This window comes from Choristoneura fumiferana, chromosome 23 (assembly GCF_025370935.1).
Source record: "Choristoneura fumiferana chromosome 23, NRCan_CFum_1, whole genome shotgun sequence".
NCBI lineage: Eukaryota > Metazoa > Arthropoda > Insecta > Lepidoptera > Tortricidae > Choristoneura > Choristoneura fumiferana.
This window is the reverse complement of record NC_133494.1, coordinates 1,320,872-1,346,700: the sequence shown is the minus strand read 5'-3', so window position 1 is coordinate 1,346,700 and position 25,829 is coordinate 1,320,872. Positions and strand designations below refer to the sequence as shown.

At 39.9% G+C, this 25,829-nt stretch overlaps 1 protein-coding gene across 1 annotated transcript; it reads right to left on the bottom strand.

Moving 5' to 3' along the window:
• Window positions 1–1,320: 1,320 nt before the first annotated feature.
• Window positions 1,321–25,718, bottom strand: LOC141441321 (AN1-type zinc finger protein 4-like). Its single transcript, XM_074106020.1, is given in 9 exon segments — window positions 1,321–5,553; window positions 6,309–6,412; window positions 6,415–6,527; window positions 8,669–8,881; window positions 9,756–9,950; window positions 10,193–10,369; window positions 10,799–10,929; window positions 11,753–11,960; window positions 25,174–25,718. Coding segments are annotated over 9 exon segments (1,725 nt in total). The 5' UTR covers window positions 25,355–25,718; the 3' UTR covers window positions 1,321–5,150.
• Between the last annotated feature and the right edge of the window lie 111 nt (window positions 25,719–25,829).

Genomic DNA, 25,829 nt, shown 5'->3' with positions numbered 1-25,829 from the left:
TACGTCACTATACTGCGTCCAAGATAACGAGTTAGTACTAGAAAACTGAGAAAGCACGCGATTGGTCAGCGAAATGAGTCACGAATATGCATCGGATAGGTTTACATGGCATGGCGGCCAAAGTTCAGTCAACATCTGTCTCGGATCTCGTACGGTGCGGACACGTTATACCTAATATCTTTCGATTTGGCGATATTTAACGTTTACCTGGCTTAGCCTTGCTTGCATACTGGATTATTATTTTCTGCATACTCTGACTCTACTTGTTTATTGGACTGTTTTCTACTTGTGTACCGGTGATTGCTGCTTACTTTGTTTTACTTTCCAGCTACCTGCTTTCAAACTTTCTTTGTCAATAAATGTTGTTAAAATAAAAAGGTACTTAATAAACCAAAAGGTAATAAAGATAATAATTTCTAGCTTTATTTGAGAAATGAACGCATTAAGAAAAATATTATTTAATTATATTCCGAACGAACGGCATGTAAGCCTGCCCAAGCATAGCGGTGCAATTGTTTACCTCCACCGACCTTTCTTTGTCTCTTTCATTTGCATACAAAAGTGCAACAGAGAGAACGCTATTTAACTTGTTATCTTGGACGCAGTATAGACTATTTTTTGTATAGCCTTGATTCAGACGATACTTACTTGTTCTTAATACTCGAGCGATGCTGCCCGCCCACTGTGACTGCTATGCCTCTATGTAATGAAATTCTTAGCATAGCCCTCTTCAATGCTCGTCGCGTGACTCTTGAGCCTTTGAGGCCAACAGTTAAGGCCTCCATGGCATTTTACAATACATAAATCTAATTCACCAACCTGAATCTATGACAAAGAATAGCCACTGTTGTATTTGTATATAAAGATAATATCTAGTTTTCATTCTAGTGGAACGAAAACAAGTGTACTTACGTTGATTATAATGACGATGTTTAATACAAGGTGAAATTTTGAATGTGATACAAAATAAGGGTATTAAGCTCAATTTAAATTTAACAAATTAGTTATGTATTATCCAGCAACGCAGTATTGTCCAGCAGTTTTTTAATTCCTGTAGTTATGTTGTTTTTCACTGTTTACGGAATCAATAAATAAATAAATTACGTAAAGTAACGCGTGATTAAATAAATTACATGACCTTGAAACGCTAATTTTATATCACATTAAAAATGTCATCCTATATTTGACGGATTTTGTTATGTGCTTTATCTTATTGTTGTGTTTATTTTGTTTACGGTTAAATCATTGTAACTAATTTTAACTAATGCATTTTTAAAGTGTTATTTTTTAGGATAAGGTTTGTAAATAAGTACAAATGTATCGCTTTCGCATTATAAATATTTATTTTCGAAATCAGCCAAAATTATTTACCCAAATAAAAATTATCTATAAACTTAATATATTATCTAATAAGAAAATCAAATGTGGCACACCCGAACGGGCCGAATTAAGTTCACGTTTCATAACAGTACAATATTTATTATAAATTCATTCGAACATGAACAATATCGAGGTTCAGGCGGAAGACACGCGAGCGGACAAGTATACACAAGAATCAATGGGATGTTCTAGTTTTTACAATATTCAGTATTTTAACCTTTTTTTACTGTCGCTTTCATTTATCAAACAGCGATAGGTTTTGCATGCCAGCAGCAATATTGGCCAATAACAATAAGCAACTATAATCTGACAAAAGTATTACAAAAACAAAAAAATATAAAAAATAAACAATTTCAGTAGACTCTACCTTGTCCGCTCTTTACATCCCGCCTGTTGTCAAATACAGTTTTAATTCCATTCCCGACGCGTCAGACTTCTCTATAATTACAATAATTAAAGGCCATTAAACAAAGGATTAATATTATTATTACAAAAAATATATTCCTATATCACCCGACGCGTCCAAAATTTAATTAAAACGGACAACGGACGCAGTCTCTGATACCTTACATAAAAATAATACACAAAAATTTAAATAGAACATTTTCGTGTAGTAATTTTATGACATGGGAAAGGCACAAGACCATGTGAACGTAACTTCGGGGAAAGAACTAGAGGAGTGTCCATCGCCAATCGCACCTTTAGTCAATGAGACATAGCCTCACAAGTTATTGATTGAACAAAGTCTTCCTTGCATTGTCACTTTTACCAGAGTACTTTGACATTTATGAAGAGCCAAGTCAATTTAATTTATTTTCTTCCTGACTTGAAGCAAAACTAATTGACGCACCCCACCTACAGTCAAGTGCAAAGATATCGACACGGTCAAAGTTACAAAAATGTAGGTATAACTTTATACGCACATTAAGGTCGTGTATACATATTTTTGTAACTTTGGCCGTGTCGACATCTTTTCACTTGACTGTACACCGAAGACTAGATTTTAGCGCCATTCGTATAAAACTAAGTGTCTACAAATTTAACTCAGTAGATATAATATTGAATCAAAAACCAAATTCATGTTTTCCCTTCTTAAGCAAGGTTTTTAAAAAGTAATGTTCAAAAAATTCACTCGTTTAAGCCTTTTTTTATTATTTAATATAACGAGCTATACTAGAGTTTATTTTTATAATTTAGCGACTGACATTCCCCTAGTTTCCAGAAGCAAGTGTTCGGTTAAACAAATTAATATGTATAAGCAATAAATCTAGTGTTACACGACGTATGTTACAATGAATTATAGAAACCGAGAGATCTAGCACGAAATAAAGCACCACATTAACCATTGCCGATGAAATTTAAGACTAGAAAAGCATTTCCGTAATAAACTCAGATAAGTTTAGCTCGAGATTAGTAAGCGTCTGCCACATTGTCGTGCGTGACTTATATGGCACACGCTTTACTCCTTAGCACAGATTATAGTTGCGTCTTCTGTCAAAAATCCGTACTTTTAACAATAAAATAGCAGATTTGACACGAGTGCCGAATTTTACTGAACAGCCACTTCGTAATTCGGAACCAGTCGAATCTATGAGCTAGACTTCAAGGTCCATAAGTACAGTCAAGGAAATTAAATCAATCAATCATTTTTTAGAAAAAATATAGCTCTATCGAAACTATCGATGATTCCGCCAATGTCGAGGTTGAAAAAGACAGTATCGGTTGGCCGTTGTACGGTAGACATTAAATCACGTCCCAGTTTGGAATCTTTGTGCTACTAATGTCATATTGACATTCCATACATATCTATATGCTAAAGAAATCATGACGAAATTGATTACGAATAAGTTCCACCCTGGTAGGCGATTTAATTTCCTCGACTGTACAGATCAAAATAAATTAAAGCTACAACCGGAATGAATTTATTACGAAAAGCAAAAACTAATAGCCTAACAAGTTCAGACATGTTAGTGTGATCTCAAACTTTACACTAACGACAATATAATAACGTATACTGATAGAAACGAAACCCTGACATCTGTCACACTGTGACACTTAGGGCTGTCACTAGTTTTATTACGTCACATTCAATGTAACGCGTCATACATGAAGCGCGACGTTGAAAAGCTGAACTGCTTCGTGCTACTGCAAGGACGCTGTCATACAATAGTGTGTCAACCCTGATCAATTCTGCAATACAATGTCAACCCTTAGAAAATAATTTTACAGTTGCATTGCAAAATGACAGTGGGTTGACTCAGTATTGCAAAACAGCGTCCTAATAAGATACCCGGTTCCTAATCTCAGTAGTGACAGATGTAACCGTTTCGCTTCCTAATATTCATCATACAGTGAATAATATTTTATCATCGTATTTTGTCGGGAAAGTTCTTATTTATCCTGCTATCTCAACTAGCTTACCGAAGTTTACTGGAGCTAATTGAGATAGCAAGATATATACGAACTTATCCGACAAAATACGATGGAATAACATTGTCCACTGACTCTGTACCGATTCTGGTCAAGGGCGTTATCGAGGAGCATTTTTTTCGTAATTTTTCTCAATAATTTCTTTACAAAACAAACGCACACGTGGCAGAAGATAACATTTTCTTCTTAATTTAGGTCAGAATATATCACAATTCGTTCGACAGCGCACAGCTCGCGCGGTCCTAGTATTAGTACAAGCAAGTATACACCATAACAACGTATATAAATAGTACGCGACACTAGCGTTTAGAGGTTACGAAAAAAAACAAACAACGGAAAGTTACACCGACAACAAACAATTGAAAGGAGAATATCTTGACAAGCGAAAGGCTAGATGGCGTTAGTGGCTTCAACTAACTTTTAAATACAAGAATCTCAATTCAATTCAATTTAAATATTCCTTTTCTATTCGTTTTCTGCGCTTTAATCTTCAGTTTAGTGAAACACATCTAGTAAAGAATGTGAATTTTACACTAATAAATTTAACATCAAACAGGTCTGTATTTATTAAATTACAATATAAATCGCAATAAAATTGCTTATCTACGTAAAAATAATGTTAGTATATTAAAAACAAGATTCGTTGCGAATAGGAATGCAACAAACAAGTGATAACTTAATTTTGATAAAAATTGCTTGTTTTTGTGCTTACTTATTTTAGATTTTATAAAACAGTGTGCACATTTAAAGTTATAAAAATTTTGATGACTTCTTAGTATATACTGTACACACATCAAACACCGGAAAGTTATCCTAACACCAAAACATCTTTCAACATCGACTAACACTTTTAACATTACATTTTTATAAACAAATTTTGAAAGTGCAAAAGCTTTTCTGTTCGATTAAAGTTTTTCTTTAAATGACAGACACAGACACAGACAAAAATATGAAACAAGCCGTTATGGCTCACATTATTCTTTCATGCATAGCGCGACTTTAAGATGTTATTTTTGTTATAAAAATAGACGAGCGGAGCCGGATGAAAGACAAGTAAAAACAATAGTTACTCGACTATTTTAATAACATACGTTACGAACCTGGCTCAAACGTCATTAATATTGCAATTTAAAATTTAATATCATGAAAACTAAACGCCAGTGTCGCTCACTATACGCCTAACTACCCTATGACAAGAACATCCAATAGCAACTTCAATTTAACCCGCCCGATCCAAAAATAAGTGTTAATCAAATCGGATTAGCATACTACAACTATAGTGACCAATAAGACACTTGACGTATCGATGATTTTTATGAATTTTCCGAAGGCAATGTGTGCTATATCTTAGGCAGTTTGGGGGCGCTCACTAGCGGGTTGGCGCGCTGTAAATACTGGTGCGCGTTCGCTTTGTAGTCGTACGCGCAACCATGGACCTCTGCATACCTGTGGGGGGCGCAGAACTCGGCGCCGCATCGGCACTTGTGCACAGTGGCTATGCTCAGTCGTTTCTTGCAGAACTCGCAGCGTATCCTTGCGACTTTCTTGGCTTCTTTCTTCTCGGGTTCCTTCTCAACTTCGGTTTTGACGTCTTCGAAGGAGTCGCCGAAGCGGAAGAGCCGCGAGTTTTCGAGTTCGGCGATCTTTTTGATGCGTCGCTGGCGGCGCTCGCTGCCGGCTTCGAGGGTCTTTCTGTGCGTCACGTCCAGACCTTCGTCGCTCAAATGCAAGTGCTCGCGGTTTCTGCAACGAATAAAGAAAGTTTTTAGAAAGAAAGTTTGATTGTTGCGTTGTTGTCATCAAATTAAAATATGTATACCGCATTTAAAGTCCAAATCACTGGAAGTGGGTTAAATTCGACTTCAAATATTAACATGGCAAGTTAAATTTAAGTTTGTAAATATGCGTATGGCGGTGTTACCTGTGCCTGCTGACCGGCAGTATGGCGGTGTTACCTGTGCCTGCTGAGCGGCAGTATGGCGGTGTTACCTGTGCCTGCTGAGCGGCAGTATGGCGGTGTTACCTGTGCCTGCTGAGCGGCAGTATGGCGGTGTTACCTGTGCCTGCTGAGCGGCAGTATGGCGGTGTTACCTGTGCCTGCTGAGCGGCAGTATGGCGGTGTTACCTGTGCCTGCTGAGCGGCAGTATGGCGGTGTTACCTGTGCCTGCTGAGCGGCAGTATGGCGGTGTTACCTGTGCCTGCTGAGGGCAGTATGGCGGTGTTACCTGTGCCTGCTGAGCGGCAGTATGGCGGTGTTACCTGTGCCTGCTGAGAGGCAGTATGGCGGTGTTACCTGTGCCTGCTGAGCGGCAGTATGGCGGTGTTACCTGTGCCTGCTGAGCGGCAGTATGGCGGTGTTACCTGTGCCTGCTGAGCGGCAGTATGGCGGTGTTACCTGTGCCTGCTGAGAGGCAGTATGGCGGTGTTACCTGTGCCTGCTGAGCGGCAGTATGGCGGTGTTACCTGTGCCTGCTGAGCGGCAGTATGGCGGTGTTACCTGTGCCTGCTGAGCGGCAGTATGGCGGCAGTGAGCGTCTGCAGGTCGGAGGTGGAGGCGGAGTAGAGCGCGGCGGCGCGCGGCGGGCGGGGGGCGGCGGCACGCGCCGCAGCTGCAGCGAGGAGGCCGAGTGCGCCGCCCCGCCCAGCGGCGCCGGCGCCGGCGACAGCGCAGAGCTCGAGCCCCATCGCCCGCGCCACCCACCCCCCACTACTGGACCTGTCGCGACAAAATAACACCACCTTAGCGACCTTTTCCTTCACAAGTTAGAAATTCACCAAAGGACCGATTTCCCTATGGGGCCATTTATTTATTTATTTGTGATTTAAAAATGACAGTATTACGACTCTTAATTCAATTAACGTCTCTGTCACAGGCTAGTCGGCGCTGTCGTGATCGTGAGGTCCGTTTGACAACTTTGTTGGTGATTGGTTAACTATATTGTGTTTTTTAGCATTAGAAGGAAGGTAAGCGATCTTGACGCGTCTTTTTATTGAAAAACACTTGAAAAATAAGTCACAGCAAATATGTTACAATTAAGTACGTATGTATCCCTGTCGAAGGTATGGCAAGGACCCTAACGATAAGATAAGACTATGTATTGTATGTAAACATTGTACAACATCAGTTACAAACACAATTGACAAACAAAAAATAGTTACTGGTTTTTTTTTTCAGTTTTTCAATAAAAATACTCGTCAAAACTCGCCCTTTTTCTATAAGAAAAACCGGCCAAGAGCGTGTCGGACACGCCCAAAATAGGGTTCGGTAGCCATTACGAAAAAATCAAGTAATATTTTGGGTCCCTGAGCCAAATTAGTTAGTTAATATTTTTCTAAGGATTTCGTATTTTATACGGAATCTTCCAAATTTAGGTATATTTTATATCTTAGGCTGCTATTTACTCATAAACTACTAATAATTCTCAAGCAAACTTAGCCGTTATAGTTTTCCTTGAAAGTTTACCATCCTGAATTTTTCAAATTTTTCCACCCACCGGTTTAGATTTTAGAGGGGGACGGGGACGCTCGATTTTCGATTTTAATGAAAATTTGCACTTTAAAGTTGAATATTTCGCAAACATATCACTGAAAAATCGTCTTAGCAAACCCCTAATGGTTTTAAAAGACCAATCCAACGATACCCCACACTATAAGGTTGGATGTGAAAAAAAAAATCACCCCCACTTTACGTCCATAGTTTACATATATACTCGTGCAAAATTACAGCTTTCTAGCATTGATAATCCCTGAGCAAAGCCGCGGACAGACAGACAGACAGACATGGCGAAACTATAAGTTTTCCGTTTTTGCCATTTTGGCTCCGGAACCCTAAAAACGAAGTATAAATAAACAGCCTTGCTGCGACGTCAAACGGACATCTCGATATTAACGCCATCTACCAATATTTCACCTGTTGGCATTCATTCGCTCTATCTAAAAAATCGAAGGTGTCCTTTAATTTGGGAAAATTAAAATTATTATGTCCTCAAGTGAGCACCGGGGGATCCAGGGGGCTAAAATAACTTAGATAATTTATCTAAGGGGCAGGACAGACGGACAACAGTCCAGCTGCAACGTACAGATGCAGTGAATAACGTTTTGCCACCGTATTTTGTCGCAAAAGTTCGTATTTATCTTGATATCTCAATTAGCTTATTGAAGTTTACTGAAGCTAAAAAATAAATAAATAAATATAAATACGTACTTATCCGTCGAAATACGACGGAAAAACATTGTTCAATAGATCTGTAACCGCAACTGCCGGCTGCCCATAGATTTTGCATAGCCATTCCATCACAAACACACACAAACTCGCATTTGTAATATTAGTAGAATTATCATCATCATCATAAATTATATTGTATGTTGAAAATACAAACTGAAATAAAGATGCACAGAAAAAACAGAAAAATAAGACCATCACTGGGAATCGAACCCAGGTCCTCGGTAATCCGTACCGCGTGCTATACCGCTACACCACTGATGGTCAACGGTACCAACACGAATTTCCCCTATGCACCTCATATCTCAGCTTGTTTGTTTCTTACTTAGTCACTCAAGCAGTGACGCTAGCGACATCTATGACGTAGCCCTCATCGAGAAACTTTTTTTCGGCACTCCATTGGAACTAACCAGCAGTGTCAGTGGTGTAGCGGTATAGCACGCGGTACGGATTACCGAGGACCTGGGTTCGATTCCCAGTGATGGTCTTATTTTTCTGTTTTTTCTGTGCATCTTTATTTCAGTTTGTATTTTCAATTTAGGTTTTACGGGATGACCGTAGAAGTAAAAATTTGGAATTGAAATAAAAAATACAAAAAGATTCCAAAAAACCAATCTTATATTGTATGGTCTCACCGTAGTCTGTGGGCACGGGCTGCAGGTCGGGTCGGGGCGGCGGCGGGTCGTCCAGGCAGTCGTCGGCGGCGGCGGCGGCGGCGCGCAGGCACTCCTCCAAGATGGCGTCGTCGCCGTCCCGCTCGCGCGCCAGCAGCCCGCTCAGCGCCTCCGACACCAGCCCCGACTCCCCGTGCAGCCGGTCCACAGACTGCTCCGATTCGGTTCTCGAACCTACAAAAAAAAATGGTACTTGTTATGCTTGTATTTATGGGTCAATCAACTATTTTACCGACACTTTGGGCGTCTCCTGCGTTACCAAAATTGTCTCTGGCGTTACCAAAAAATCGTACTTCACCAAGATATTCACGGTTTGATAGGTTGAACTACGTAGGATGCATGTATTCATGTACACCATCTATTAAATTACAGAAAGGACATGTTTACTTACAAAAATCTGCCAATTGTTTGAAAAATGTCGCGGACAGATTAGTGTCGGTAAAAAGTTGATTGGCCCATTTATGCTGTATGTAGGCAGCTTACAATAAAACTAATACATATACGTAAACGTACATTTTTTTTTACATAAAACTGTTATACCTACTTGGTTTGGATAGGTATTTAATTTAACTAAATGTAAACAAAACAACGTCAATTGGTGTCTTAAATATTGTAATTCCCCCATTCACTATCTAAATATTTATATTTCTGTATTGAAATACACTAGTCTAGTTTGTATTACAATGAAACAATGATAGATAAGTAAAATGTTTAAAAGCCTTGAATGTACCAAATCTGGCAGCTGAAGTTTGTTTACATTTAGTTAATTACCTATCCAAACCAATTTATAAGTGCAGATGAGGCCAAAGGTATACACATTTTTAATCCTTTAAATGCTCCCATATTTCTGACCGAGTTATCGTACAGATACATCTGACTTGACGACTATATAGATATTTATGCCCTTGACTGTACACACCTATGGACGGGTAGCAACTTGTAGCGGTCATTGAACGAACACTTGTAGTCGTAGCAAGTATAATGCCCGTGGTAGAGCGGGGTAAAAGCGTCGTCGGCCTCTCTGTACGCACATACACTGTACACTCACCTATAGGCGGCAGCAGCGTGTAGCGGTCGTTGAAAGAGCACTCGTAGTCATAGCGAGTATAATGCCCGTCATAGAGCGGGGTGAAAGCGTCGTCGGCCTCGCTGTAAGGCGTGTAGGCGTAACCGCCGTCGTCGAGCAGAGAAGGGACGGAAAGGGTTTCCTCGCTGCGAGTCTTCTGTATCTCCGCTTTGGTTTCTGTGAAAAAAAAAAACATCCTGGATCAGTTTATGCATCACTCCCTCGGGAGCTACACATCTCTAGTCACCATCATCATCTCAGCCATAGGACGTGGACATAAGCCTCATAAACCTCCAGTTGCATCAATTGGAAGCGGCATGCAACTGACCTTGAACCCGCGGCTTTAACCAGGTCATCCGTATTTTTCATATTTTTACAAGCAAATGAGTGGCTAATAGCAATGATGTCGGCCGTCTCACCTGCGGGGTGATGCCGCTGCACGGCGAGCGCCTCCATGCGCCGACGCAGCTCCAGCATCTTGTGCATGGTGACGGCGTTATCGCGCGCTCCCGCGCCCGCGCCCGCCTCCGCTTCCGCGCCCGCCCCCGCGCTCGTCGACGGCACGGGCGACCCCAGCGGCGACAGGGACGATGAATCTGTGGGAAATAGAAATAGTCGATTCGGATAAATGCGACCGGCACTTGAAAGGCGCGACGAGTAAAGATTTTCTTATAAAGAATGAAGATTATTTTTTTGCGTAAGTATTTCAGAATTGTTATAAAATTAAACTATAGGGTTCTATGGGATAGACCTGAATAGTTTAGTTTCAGAAAAAAAAAACATTCCTCCATATGAACCAGTTGGGAAATTAATCATTTGGGCAGAATATTTTCGGTGAAAAGCCAGGATCTCGTTGTGAACTGCCTCACTCTATATATCTGAGTGTGTCTGTGTCTAAGTATCTTGGCGTTTAGGTGTCTCTCTTTGGGTCTGTATCTCGGCGGATCTCTATCTCTCTCTATGTAGCGCAGCATGTTGACGCGCCGCGTGTGTGTGTGTGTGTGTGTGTCTGTGTGTGTACGTACAGTCGCGGTGCGCGAGCGGCTGCAGGCTGCCGTCGCGGTTCTCGCGCACGCGCAGCATGTTGACGCGCTCTCCGTCGCGGAACACCAGCACCGTCACTTTGCAGCCGGCCGCGCCGCCGCACCCCGACTCCCTGAAACAAACAATAATGTTATCATCGACATACATTACCAAAAAACTTCACACACTGTGCCATAAAATTGATCTGGAATGTTTCTGTTGATGGTTGGAGATACAAAACTAATTGTAAGAATATAAGTAGGTATCACGTGCTAAAATTAATTAAAACGTTGGTGCTCTTATATACAGAGCGGCAAAAAATGTGGCCCTCAAATGTATGCAGTAATAGCTATTTTTGTATGGAGACTGGGCCAAATTTTGTGCCGCTGAGTATATTTACAACAGATTGCATGTTCTAATATTATTAACCTTATCTAGTGTTACGAATTATATAAAATGTAATGATGCTCCGAAATATTTGGACACCTCGCTAGCTACGATATATCTGATGGCAAATGTACCTAGTCTTCAACAATTGTGGTAATATCTACAGGTGTAAGGAGCCGTTCCAACTCCCCGCCGAGGTAGTTGAGAGAGGCGGAGACGTCGAGCTCCTTCAGGCTGTACACTAGGTAACAACCAACCTGTATCTACTGGTGTTAAGGAGGCGTTCCAACTCCCCGCCGAGGTCTCAGGGAAAGGCGGAGACGTCGAGCTCCTTCAGGCTGTACACTAGGTAACAACCAACCTGTATCTACTGGTGTTAAGGAGGCGTTCCAACTCCCCGCCGAGGTCCCTGGGAAAGGCGGAGACGTCGAGCTCCTTCAGGCTGTACACTATGTAACAACCAACCTGTATCTACTGGTGCTAAGGAGGCGTTCCAACTCCCCGCCGAGGTCTCTGGGAAAGGCGGAGACGTCGAGCTCCTTCATGCTGTACACTAGGTAACAACCAACCTGTATCTACTGGTGTTAAGGAGGCGTTCCAACTCCCCGCCGAGGTCGCTGGGCGGCGGCGGCAGACGGCGCGTGCTGATGGGTCCGCCGCGCATGCCCAGCACGAGCCGCAGCCGCGCGCCGTCCGCGATGCCGAGCGCGCGGAGCGTCGCAGAGTCATCGAGTTCTTTCAGGTTGTACACTAGGTGCTGTTGCGAGACCGGTATGCCTGGAAATGGGAGATATTGGTGTTGAAAGAAGGTAGTAGAGTAGCGGATTACTAAGGCCTAAGGCTGACTAGGCGCCTTATTCTCGAACACCCTTGGAATCATAATCGTTTTCACTACTTCTCTCGTCACACGATGTAGGACGCTGGTAGAAAGATATGCACAGCTCGCCTGCGCATCAGACAATACGGCCACTGGCCCAGGCTGAATACAGTCGCTTAATTATTGCAAATTGCATGATGGGTGTCGGTCATAATCGCACTCACTGAATCTAGTGGTACCAGGCATTCAGTTCTTGTCAAACGCTCGAGCGGACGCGGCGGTCACATTGCCAATGACAACCTTGTGTGTGCCTGATCTACTCTTCGGAAATTATGACATGGCAACTGGGATCTACATTAGCGTTGAGGAGCTTAGCCGTTATTCTTACGCTATGATATGATCGGAACTCTGAACACTGGACCGTCCTCTGTCTGCCAAAGATCTACCAATAAAACTTGTTTTAAATGACAGATTGGATTTTTGACGCATTCACTGCCACCTGACTTGACTTGACTGACCACAGGTGCCACCGACGCACATGTACGTTCAAAATGTATGAATAATTATGACAGCGGCACTGGGGGGAAGTTCCAAAAACGCATGTATGCGTCGGTGGCAGTGAATGCGTTAATTGTGCACAAACCATCAACATTGAAGGTGAATATTCGAGAGTTTTGACTGGAAGCTCAACCAACGGAAGAACAAGTCGCAAGACTGATTATGCTAGATTTAGCATCGGTATTGTCTTGAGTTTTCATTACAATTTAACCCATCAGCATCACCTCTTGTAAAAATACTCGCCTAAACGGTAATGACGAAAAGAAACGTCGCAAAAACGCTGAATATTTACCCTGAAGTTGATACCAATTTAAACACGTTAATTAAAACCACGTCATCCTACTTAACCAACCGACGAGACAACAAAGTATAACCAATACATTTTAAACTATACAGTTAAAAATAGCGTAATCAACGTAACCGTTACACAAGGCAACTTGCATAGTGCTTCTAATCTGATTGAATTAACCGCGGGCTAGCACCTATCAAAGCCGGTTAGACTTAGTTACGTTTTTAATCAGTTTATGAGGCATTTGAACCAACTTTGATTTGAATTTTCATAATTAAACGATAGAAGATCGTGCAAGTTAACACGGCCGCTCGATTCTTTGCCAATATTTCTTGAGCTTCATCATCTTCATCATGTCAGCCATAGCACTTTCAATATTGTACAGGCGAGTTCATAAACTTGAGCAAAAATTTTTGAAAAAAATCTGAACACGCTTTTCTACGCCGTTAACAATAGAGTCGTGTTCAGATATTTTTGATCAAATTTTTGCTCACAAGTTTATGAACTCGACTGTACATAGCCGTCCCGCAATCTCATTGCTCATTCTTGAGCGTGTTATTGGTTAAGTATGTGGCATTAAATTGAAATTACGTTTTCATCTTAATTTAGCGAATTGGAAGTTGAAAAACGCAAAAAACTGAAAATTTTATCGATAGATTTGAGCTCCAAAGTACCTTCCAAAAATATTTAATTTTGCAAATAATTCCAAAAGTAGGTATAATACACACTACAATTGCCAAGAACTATACAGTAATGTTATTTTTGTAGCAAATTAGAATACAACATTCTTAGCAAACACAATTACGGGCGACAGCGAAATAGTTCCCAAATAAATTAAATAGGCACATATCGATCACATTCTATTATAAATACTAAATTAATGTTCCTCCCGACCCGACCCATTAGTCTCGCGAATGAGGGTAAGCGGACAAGGTCGGACTTTTGGGGGCAACGTTGCTGAAAAGATGAAAAGTTAGATGTTGGTCAAGTTTAGGTAGAGTTAGTTGTGCATCGATCGATTAAACAAACGAACAAACAAACTATTACAACGTGTAATAGTTTTTTTTTGCCCACAAAGAAATGGAATATGCAAACTGCATTCGTTCGTGCTAGCCGTCCCGTTACAATTCTCACTGATTAACGACAAGAATCAAAATAAAACCAGCGCTTGTCATTCCCAACTGATATGGCATGAGTCACCGTCTGGATCGTCGCCAAGAAAGAACTTCTTCGAATCGCGTCCACTCGCGAGTTTTGTTTTGGATAAACAATAACATTGATGTATGTTTAGACACCCTTCTGACCTTTCTGTTGTGATAAGGTTAATCCCACAAATATTATAAATGCGAAAGTTTGTAAGTATGTTTGTTTGTTTGTTACTTCATCACGTCTAAACCGCTGAACCAATTTAGATGAAATTCGGCAACAGTTGAGTCCCGGGGATGGATATAGGAGTTTTTATCCAGGAAAATGGCATAGTTCCCGCGGGATAGCGAAAAGGGTCGCTGGCGGCGGATGGATGCGAGGGGCTGAAGACAGTGTTGTGGCGCGCCATGGATGAGGCCAATGCCCAGCAGTGGACTGCTGTAGGCTGATGATGATGATAATAGATTTGAATTTTGCATCCGTTTGTTAGGCGAAAATATGTCATTCATTAGTTCAGATTTCAGATATACATTGTTGTACATATTATTATTGTTTATGTTTTATTATTAAACTTTGAAACACACGTAATGTGTAGCCGCTTTACTATGTTGTGTGTTATGTTAGGTTTAATCATATATATCAAGGAAGAACGAACTAATTCTTCAGAATGGCCGTGAACTCGGGAGCTGGCTGGCTGGCTGGCGGGTTCTGGCAGAAAATCAGCGCTGCACTGCAGGCGTCTAACGCTTCAGCATAATGCTGAGTCAGCGACCGTTTCACTTTCGCGGGGACAAAATTGTGTATATTGTATTTACTATTTTCATGTGTTTTTTTGTTATGTGTGTCTTCTGTGTTAGTGAATAAATGTCTTCTTTCTTTCTTTCTTAATTCAATTCGATACTTATTTGAGTAAGCAGGAAATGCAGTATGGAAGGTAACTACGCATCTCAATGAATGCGAAACATAATAGATAACATAATACGTACGTACTACGCATAGCTTCGGCAAAACCTTATGACGGATTAACCACAACAACAAATCATTGTAATAAATCAATGAAACCACTTTAAGGAAAATCCAACGACTAGTAACACAAGGCACCGGTCTTTGCTTCCATAAAACACTCGACCAAAACCTCGTTCAGCTGAAGCATCGTGGAAAGAAACAGAGGGTACATTAAGTGCAGGTGGTAGGACCTTGTGCAAGGTCCGCCCGGATTGCTACCACCATCTTGCTCGCTAATCCTGCCGTGAATCAGCAGTGCTTGCACTGTTGTGTTTCGGTGTGGAGAGTAAGACAGCCGGTGAAATTACTAGCACTTGAGGTATCCCATCTTAGGCCTCTAGGTTGGCAACGCATCTGCAAGCCCCCTGGTGTTGCAGGTGTCTATGAGCGGTGGTGATCTCTTACCATCAGGAGACCCACTAGCTCGTTTGCCATCCAGTCGAATAAAAAAAAGTGCAGCTATCTAACCCCTTTTCGGCAGATTCCCTACCAAAACCTACTCTTCATTTAACGAAGGTTCAGTCGGAAACTATGTAGTTTTGTTTCCAGCTTTTTGCGTTTCTTTCAACACCTGCAGTACGTATGCGCAGTATAGGTGAGCCACGAGTGTTGAAGTGAATTATTAATTATTACACACACAGCTACATAAATAAATAAAATAAATATCACGGGACAATTCACACCAATTGACCGAGTCCCAAAGTAAGCTTAGCAAAGCTTGTGTTATGGGTACTAAGCAACGGATAAATATAATTATATAGATATAGATACATACTTAAATACAAATTAAACATCCAAGACTAGAGAACAAACATTCGTATTTTTCATACAAATATCTGCCCCGACACGGGAATCGAACCCCGGGACTCAAGCTTCGTAGTCAGGTTCCCTAACCACTAGGCCATCTGGTCGTCTGAACACATGAAGATGATGTACATGAAGTACTCATTGCATAAAAGGAGAATGAATGAAATGTCGTGTTGTTGTGTGCCAAAGTTCAATTCTGGTGGCACCACTTATATGTATCTGCACGGTTGTACTAGTTGGGAGCGATCCGTAAATGAGCAAGCACAACTCTCGATGCAATAACCCTCCTTCGGGCAGTCGGGAAAAACAAACGGCTTCCATTTCTCCGTAAAATCCTTGCTCTCTTTTATACGAGTAGTGGCCTCGTCACACATATCCACATGTGTTGACCTAATCACACGGGATTATTATGAACCCTAGAAACAAAATGACTGCAAACGGAGAATGTGTACAAAACTAGAAAAAACGTGTCTATTCGCGTGCCTACGGTCCGGTCACGAATGAGCTCCCGAGTTCACGGCCATTCTGAAAAGTAGGTATTTTTAATATTTGGCAGCTGTGCTATTGCACAATACGGTATTTGACAACTCCTGATTTTGCCATATCTTAATATTATTATGAAAATATAGATAAACAGATAGTGTTTAGCGAAGAGAAAATTTAAATCGGTTGAAAATTGGATTTATAGTGATTTTTTTAAAATCTGTCTCTTTCTCAAACGCTTTTCTCTATGCAGCAAGTATGGCGGTACTGGCGTGTGAAGTCACATGTCAGTATGTCTTTCTCTGTCTAATCTTGAATATCAAACTTTTATAACTTTGTTATTTGTAAAGGTAGCTTAAAAATTGTTTTTCTATTCGATAACAGGCATTGTGTAGTTTTAATTTATAAAACATATACAAAATAGTCAAATACCGTATTCCAAGTGTCGGCAGCCATATTTGAATAACGGCAGGCTCTCATCCTAAAGCCTTAAGAATATGAAACTATACTCAGCAGCACAAAATTTGGCATTCAGTATATTATTTACATAACAATCGAAAATTCATGTTTTATCTCGAAAATGGAAACTTTTGGACTGAAAACTTAACTTAAGCTGCGAAGCTACTCCCGTGTGCATGTTGTTACAGAGCTGTTTCCGTTTCCACCAGCTGCGCGGAGCGAGGATAAAAATAAATAAAATAAATATCACGGGACAATTCACACCAATTGACCTAGTCCCAAAGTAAGCTTAGCAAAGCTTGTGTTATGTGTACCTACTAAGCAACGGATAAATATAATTATATAGATAGATACATACTTAAATACATATTAAACACCCAAGACCCGAGAACAACCATTCGTATTTTTCATACAAATATCTGCCCCGACACGGGAATCGAACCCGGGACCTCAAGCTTCGTAGTCAGGTTCTCTAACCACTAGGCCATCTGGTCGTCGTGGTGGATAAGCAACTGAAGCGTTTCTATTGGTTCATGAGAAACACATTGCTCGCAAATCTCTGTTGTTAAAGCAACCTAAACGAACGTCGCGCCCGTATGGGCGTTTTAAAAAAAAAGTGAACCCTTTTTTTTTTTGAAATTTTGGAAAAAATATGGTTTTTTCTACTCAGAATCAAGAGCACAATCGATTCCGATAGCTTAAAATGTCCCCAAAAAACTGACACTTGCGAAGTTTTTTACATACACTCAGTATAAGCGACTGGGCGTGACAACTGATTCATAAAATTTTGTATGAAAAAATGGGGTTTTTTTTTTAAACGATCGGCATCGATTGTGCTCTTGATTCTGAGTAGTAAAAACCATATATTATATATTTAGAAGCCTGTAGAGGTGTCCCACTGCTGGGCAAAGGCCTCCCCCCCATGTCCTCCACTCTACCCGGTCTTGGGCGATCTCTGACCAGCTGCGAAGAAAGGCGTCCAGATCATCCCGCCATCGACGCCTGGGCCTGCCACGCCGCCGAAGTCCGAGTCGAAGGCTGAAATGGGACTGGGCAGGCCACGTCAGCCGTATGGAACCCAATAGGAAAAACCATATTTTTTCAAAAATTAAAAAAAAGGTACACTTTTTTTTTTGAACGCCCATTTATGCACAGTTCACACAATAATAACAAACCATATTATTAGTTATGTCTTCGTTGGATTAATGCCCAACTTAGAAATATCATGTAACGCGGCCGTTGCCATAGATTACTTCGATCGATCATACTAATGCCTAAAACTTCCAAGTAATCTAGTACACGGACCAAATTCAGTTTCTGTTGTTTGGGAACAGTCAACAAATTATATGACAATAGCACCGTTGGCATGACTTCAAAGTTGCAATATGTAATTGTAAATCTCATTGACCTGGCCGACAAAAACTAAAAACGGCACGTTTGGGGCTCGCCTAGGTACTCTATTTATAGCAATAAGCTGAATGCAAACAAAACCGCTGTATACGAACGGTGTTTAGATTTTAACTGCCATTACCATTGCTTTCGCTCAAATCAAAATGGCAAGGGTTCTCTTATGTTTCACAGAAAAATATTTCACGTCGTTTAACAATAAGTATCTATTTCCTGTGATTAAATGCCGTAGACCTTTTAGAAAAGTAATAAAATTATGGTACCTCGCTAGCTACGATATATCTGACGGCGTCACCTGATGGGATGCAGTCACCGCCACCCATGGACACCTGTCAATACGAGGGGCATCACAGGTGCGTTGCCGGCCCTTTGAGAGACTGACAAGCTCGTTTTTTAAAGATCCCTAAGTTGTACCGCTCCGGAAACACTGTCCTAGGAAGCTGATTCCAATATAATGTTGTTTATCTATTCAATACAATAGATTATATTGTCTAGTATATAAACTACAAACTTTGCTTACTTCAATTGGTGTAAATTGTGTTCTCCCATGATATTTATTTCTATATGGCAGTGGCATAGCTTCTTAAATTGTCACTGCATGTTCTCAGTAGATAAGTAGCCTAATCTGTGAACAGCTTTCAATTAACGAAAGAATTTTTCACTTCTCATGCTCGTAAAGTTCGTATTTATGCTGGATCTAGGCGATATAAAATTACTTTTTATGCTCTAGTGCAGGGGCGGCCAACTTGATTAAACCCAAACTGTTTACTGACGAAACCCTGTGCGATCTACCAATTACGAGTACATACTTCTTGAAATCTTAAATGAAACAGTATTTATATTTTTTTTATTTGCAAACGGCTAAATCAAATTTTTCGGTAAAAGGCTTTTGCATACTTACTCTTTGATAACATAAATATCTATACCTAATATAAAATTATTGGCATTCAAGACAACATTAATGACGTTTAGATGAAATTTGAAGACCATGATTGGAGACATTTTGGGAATAAGACTTTCTGGAATGCAACGTTATACGAAAGCGGATATTTTGAGGTTGCAGACATTTTGAGAATAAGCGCATTCTGAAAAGCGAACATATATACAAAAACTGTCATTCTTGGAGACAGGCAATTTAAATAGCTGACATTTTAAGACGCTGACATTATGCAAAGACGTGTTGACATTCTGAAAAGCAGACATTTTGCGAAAAATACATTTTAGGAAAATGGATATTTCAGGCCTGAGCCTTTTTAACGCTCCTTGGAGGGCTTAAAGGGCGCCGCAATGTAGCAACGGATCAACGTGATTTTGGCATAAAGATAGTTTATGGGCCAGAGAGTGACAGGTTACTTTTTATCACAGAAAAATGCACAGTTCCCGAGGGAGCAGCGCGCGATAACCGAATTCCACGCGGACGAAGCCGCGGGCAAAAGCTAGTTATACCTAGTTATAATCGGCCACTATGTTTGGCGTTTGTGCACTATGAGAAAGCCTTTGATTTAATCAAAGTCTGGGCTGTATTGTAGTCCCTTCAGCGATGCCATCCATATCGAATCTATATAGTCAATAAGTTTGGCGTTGTCCGGATGCAAGAGGTGCGGACGAGAGCACGGAACCAATCCGACTGCAGATTATTCGTAGAACTGCAGCGAGTTGTGACAATGGAAGACGTTATTTCTCTGAAACTGTTTACAAAAGCGTTAAGAGGACGTTTTCAAGCTCTTGGACTGAAACAGGTTTGTTATCAAAATCAACGGCGAGTACATCACCCATCTTCGTTTTGCCGATGATATAGTCATAATGGCGGAGTCCCTGGAGGAGCTCAATACCATGCTGTGATCTCAGTATCGTCTCCCAACAGGTGGGTTTTAAAATGAACATGGACAACACTAAAATTATATCACATGTCCATGTCACACCCGTGCCGGTTATCATTGGGAATGATACACTCCAAGTTGTTGACCACTATGTTTACCTTGGACAAATTGTCCAATTGGGTAAATCTAACTTCGACAAAGAGATCGCCCGAAGAATCAAACTCGGATGGGCAGCGTTTTCGAGAAACTTCGATGTCTTCTCATCCAATATTCCGCAGTGTCTGAAGACTAGAATCTTCGACCAATATGTGTTGCGTTGCGTTGCCAAAGATGTGATGAGATGAACAATGCCACGGAGAGGCTTAGAGTAGCGCAACGAGCTATGGAGAGAGCTATGCTCGGAGTTTCTATGCGTAATAGAATCCGGAATACGGAAATTGGCCGATTCGCCGATTAAAGTAATCGACTTAGCTCGAAGAATATGCAAGTTGAATTGGCAATGGGCGAGCCACATCGCTCGAAGAACAGATACTGTTGGGCCAGAAAGGTCCTCGAGTGGCGACTATGAACCAGAAGATGAAGCGTTGTCAGATCTCCCACTAGCTAGATCAGGGTTTCTCAAACTTATGGCTCCACGTACCCCTGTTAAAGTTTGTAGACGATAGCGAACCCCTACCCCCCCTCCCCCAAAGAAAGAATAAAATTGACTGTTGGAGAAACTAAAAAGAAAAAATTCAAAAAGACTCCAAAAACCAATCTTAATCATCTCGCTAGTCTTGCAGTCTGGTGGTTTTTGGAGTCACGTAAACCTTGTCGCGAACCCCCTACCGTTGAATAGCGAACCCCTAGGGGTTCGCGTACCCCACTTTGAGTAACCATGAGCTAGATGGACGGACGACATCGTGAGAGTTGCAGCCAACCGGTGTGGATGCAAGTGGCGAGTTGTCGTTCATTATGGCGCTCTAAGGGGGCGGCTTTGTTCAGCAGTGGAGCTTCCGGCTGATGATGATGATTTGGCAGTCGTCACTTGCAAGATTACCTACTTACTGACTAATCACTAAAGCGCAAGCGCGTTCTACACAGATTTTGCAGCATCCCAACAGGGGTGACCTTGGCAGGAACTTGGTTTACAAGGATTGTGATTAGGCTTAAATCAGACTTACGAGATTAGACACATAACATAGTAAGTTAAATAAAAGCTTGTAAATAAGTTTTGGTAAAAATTTCATTTTTGACACAAGATTTTTTAGCTGACTGTACTTTTTGTTGACTGTACTTGTATTGTCATCCAAACTACATTTGCATACCAATTTCAAGTCAATGCCATTAACCTCTTGGTAGTTTAAAAAATGACGTGTAAAAGTGCCCATTGCGGCCTATTTACTGAATAAATCATTTGAATTTTGAATTTGAGTACCGACCTGTGGAGACGATCCGGACTACCAGGATGTCACTACCAGATTATTGTACTGTCACGCAATTTACATAAGTATACCAAATTTCAAGTCAATCCAACTACGGGAAGTTGGTTGAATTTAACTTGCAAGATTTGATTACAGACAGACATGTGAAACTTAATAAAAGCTTGTAAATAGTATGAATCATACAGTTCTATGGCTTAATCAGTATAACAACAGAATTTTTCCAGTCAGCCATTTTCTATGGTTAATAACTGGTTAACATGGTAGCAATAATAATTTAATTGAAGTTACCTGCAAAGTATGTATTTCATTGTACTTATATAATTCTTTATTGTACATAAATCACATAAATTTAACAGATAACAAGAGAATTTATCGCTTAGAGGCAAAGTGCAAAATTCTACATTTGTTTCAAAACTTCTGCTATTTTCGCTTATTTTTATTACAACTACTCCCAGGTTTAATCGCGCAATTATATATTGTTAAATTACATAGACATTTATTGCGTGATTAAGTCCCAAATAACAAGTTAGAATATAATTAAATTAATTAAATAAACATTAACACTGAATACTGTGTTAAGTGTTACTTATAAAATAAATAAATTTATATAATTGAATTGCTGAAACTGTCATTAAACATGAATGAATCACTAGTTATCATTTTCATTAATAAATATTAATAAAATTATGAAGAATATCATACTCTGTGGTTAATGATTCACTAAAAGACATATTCAATTTGATATTGCCTGCATGAGCGTCACATAGATTTATTTTACTTCAACTAAACACAGACGGGTATTTTAAGTTTAAATGTGTGTTATCGGTGGCATCACATCATACCTCAAGTTAAAACTATTTAAGGGGTGTGGATTAAAATCCAGTAGAGAAACCCAAAAATATATTTTTTTAAAACATGATTTAAATGTTTGCAAAGAAAACCTTATGATTAAAAAAAATTAAACACCCCTATTTAGCACTACCCCCTGCAATTTGAACCAAAAATGGCTAGGTAATGGCAAATCTAACAAAAATATTTCACTATCATAATATTATTATATGACCATTATCCTCCAAGACTGACCTATTTTAACCAGGTGAAGGAAAGGGCGGGTGTCTTGTCATATCAGGAAGTCAAACATCTGGCCAAAGACCGTGCGGAGTCGCAATTACACCACCGACAAGTGCATATCTCTTAAATTTAAGAAAAAGAAGAGCATTACCCTGCTTATATTATAAATGCTAAAGTTTGTGAGTACAATTATGTTGTCCGTGTTTGTTTCTCCTTGACACAAAAATACTTGGATGGGTTTGGTTAAAATTTCCTATGTAGATAGCGGACAGCCAGAATATTCCCATAGGATCAGTGTGAAACCCCATAATGAGGGCTAAAAGACAAGCAAACAAATATTACTAAATGGCATTAGTATTGTGATGTTTTTTTTAAGTTACGTTACGGTCTTGCTTGCAATTATCTCAATGAGGGCTATCGCGTATGAATTCGCTGCTAGAGGCGCTAGTGTAGCGTGAGGTCTCCGAAATGTAATATCTCATAGTTTTTGGGTGAGCTATGCGCGTTTATTTATAATTAGATTAATTTTGTGAATATTTTGCATTACTTGAAATTAATTATGGCAATTATGCGTTACGGCGGTCAATGAATGTCTATGTTTTGAGACAGTTTTATCTTTCAGAAACTTTTGTCCTCCCGTTTTTTACAAACAAAACGGGACTACGCAACACTGTGGTTGCTCGATATTTTTATGGTACGGTTTAAGGTGTATTAAATATGATTTTAATCTAAACTTTGTTTTCACGCCCGTAATAAAATAACAGACTTGAAAGCCACAATAAAACCTCACGCAACAGTGGCGCCATCTAGAAAGACAAAAAACGATAGCCCTCATTAGTTATTAGCCAATTGCTAGCAAGACCGTAACGTCAAAAAAACCTCACAATACTAACACCATCCAGTGATATTTCGCCTCTCTTTTAGCCCTCATTTTAACTGCCAGGATCAGAGACATGATATTTGGCACAGGTGCTTTTTATGCAACATTAATGAAATGCATAATTTAATTTGGGTCTTTACTCTTTACAGAAATCCCAGAACTTCAATTCAACTATGGGATCTAATGGTTTATGCCTATGTCTAGTGTTTTAGGGTATTCATTAGTGGCATGATGTATGATGGCATACATACATACATGAACATGCAAAAATATAAATTAGCATATTAACATGGAATAGTCTAATAATAGCCAGCCTTCAAGCTTATCATGTGCAAACATCAATACACAAGGTCACCTGGCTGTTATTTTAAATGATAAAATAAGTTTTTTTCCTGGTAGTGACATTAAAGTAGTGAAGGTCTAATTTGGAAGAAGCTTCAAAATTCCTTAATTAAAGCATATGGTTGTGATAGACATCTCTATACTTCTGTTTTCTATACTGCTTATGATATTGAGGTGCTCAATAAAGAGTCATTGTATTGTATTGTACACATCGCACCTTGAGAATGAGACTGTCATTAAACAAAATTTGATAAATTTGTCATCTCTCAAAATTACACTGAAAGAATTTTAACGCATAGTTTAATTTTGCAAGTTGACATAATTTTGTTTAGTGACAGTCTAAAAAATATTAAGTATTTATGGCCAAACAAATTAGCTTATTGAAGTAACAATTCACATAGCACAGAGAACAGATTGCTGTTGGGGCAAAAAGTTTTCGAATGGTGGATCTGCAAGTGCAGTGTAGGACGCCCACAAACAAAATGTCTGGATGACTTGGTTAAAATCACAGGTTCACAATGGGTGCAGACCACTTCCAACTGTAGCAGCAACAAGAGGTCTAGGGGGAAGGCCCATGTCCAACAGTGGATGTCCTCTGGCTGATAATATTTTATAGTTGTGTTTGTATGCAAAAATCGTACCAAGATGATAAATTACTCATTGAAGCAAGAGACGGCAACATTGCAGTGAGACAAAAGCAAAAATTGACCAGGCATGTTTGTTACAAATTTTTTTTTATGTTATGACAAAGGATGGCACAAGCTCATGAAAAATAAACAAAATAAAATAAAAGATATTTATTTAATAGTTTGCTTACAATTTCTACATAGGATAGTGTAGTGTGTAGTTCATGTGGATAGTAAGTCAGCACTGCCTGCCTACAAAATCAAATTGGACAATTATAGATACATTACCAGCCTAGGGGCTAGGTTTTCGCATTGAGTTCCCATTAATGTCTAAAATTTACTGTAAATTTCTAAAGAAAACCCTAAATCTCAATGAATAAATTATAATTTTGATCTTCATGTACATTTTACTCATTTAAAGAGCTGTTGACAAAGGATGTATGCATTGAAAGTTGATTAATCAATCTAACAGCTTCATGTTGTAAACAAGTGTTAAACCCGTAATTGAAGCATGTCGAGCCCAATTTTCAACACATTTTAAGATACACTTTCAGGAGTTGATCATTAGTATGATAAAGTAAATATTTAAGCTTCTGAGCTTATTAAACAATGGGTTTAATGCAGGCAAATAAAAATTAACACAAATATTGTTTTTGTTTGTGCTACAGGCTTTTGCTCATCAAGGAGGTTAAATCAAGGTGTGTATTAACAAGATTGAGAATAGGGCACAGTGCACTCTCTGGCAATATTTGATCAAGTGGCGTTAACGCAAAATCGCTGCGTAAAAGCCAAGTTCCTTTGTTGATTACCAATGACGCACTATCAATGTAAGACCCGATTTTGTTGTGCAACTTACCTTCCACCCTGAAGATCTTCGATTTAATCGCGAAGATAGTGTCCGAAGGCGACACAGTCATCTCGAACGCGGTCCCCGTCAACGTTTCCACTAAGACCTCCATCGTGGCCTGCCCCGCACTCTCTTCTTGGAAACCCTTCGATCTATTCGACAGTCTCTCTGGGCATCCATGTTGGGACATTTCACACGCGTATCACTTTGACACTATCTAAACCACATCGCGGCTCACGAATTGCCGTGAAATATAACACTAATGCCCCGGCCTCTGCACGATCGCGCTGCGACGAAGTAAACTATGTGGCCGATTACAAACACACATCGAACATGTTTATCGTTATTATATAACCGATACAGTTTAAAAAAACTACACAATGAAAATTTTATATCAATCTACCACTATTTAAGCAACAAAATAATATAAATTCAGTGACTGAAATGAAATAAATACAATTTCGTGACAGAACAGAACAGAAGCAGATTATTTTTTTCCGAAGGAAGACAAGACGGTGAATGAAATGAAGTTGAATGATTCATGGGCATGAACGAACATTCATTACGGACGTGGTCTAGGTCTAGTCTAATTTATGAAAAAATAAAGACAGTAATTTGTTAATAAAAATAGCTAGTTCAGTTTTTAAGCTTGCAAATAATTAAAA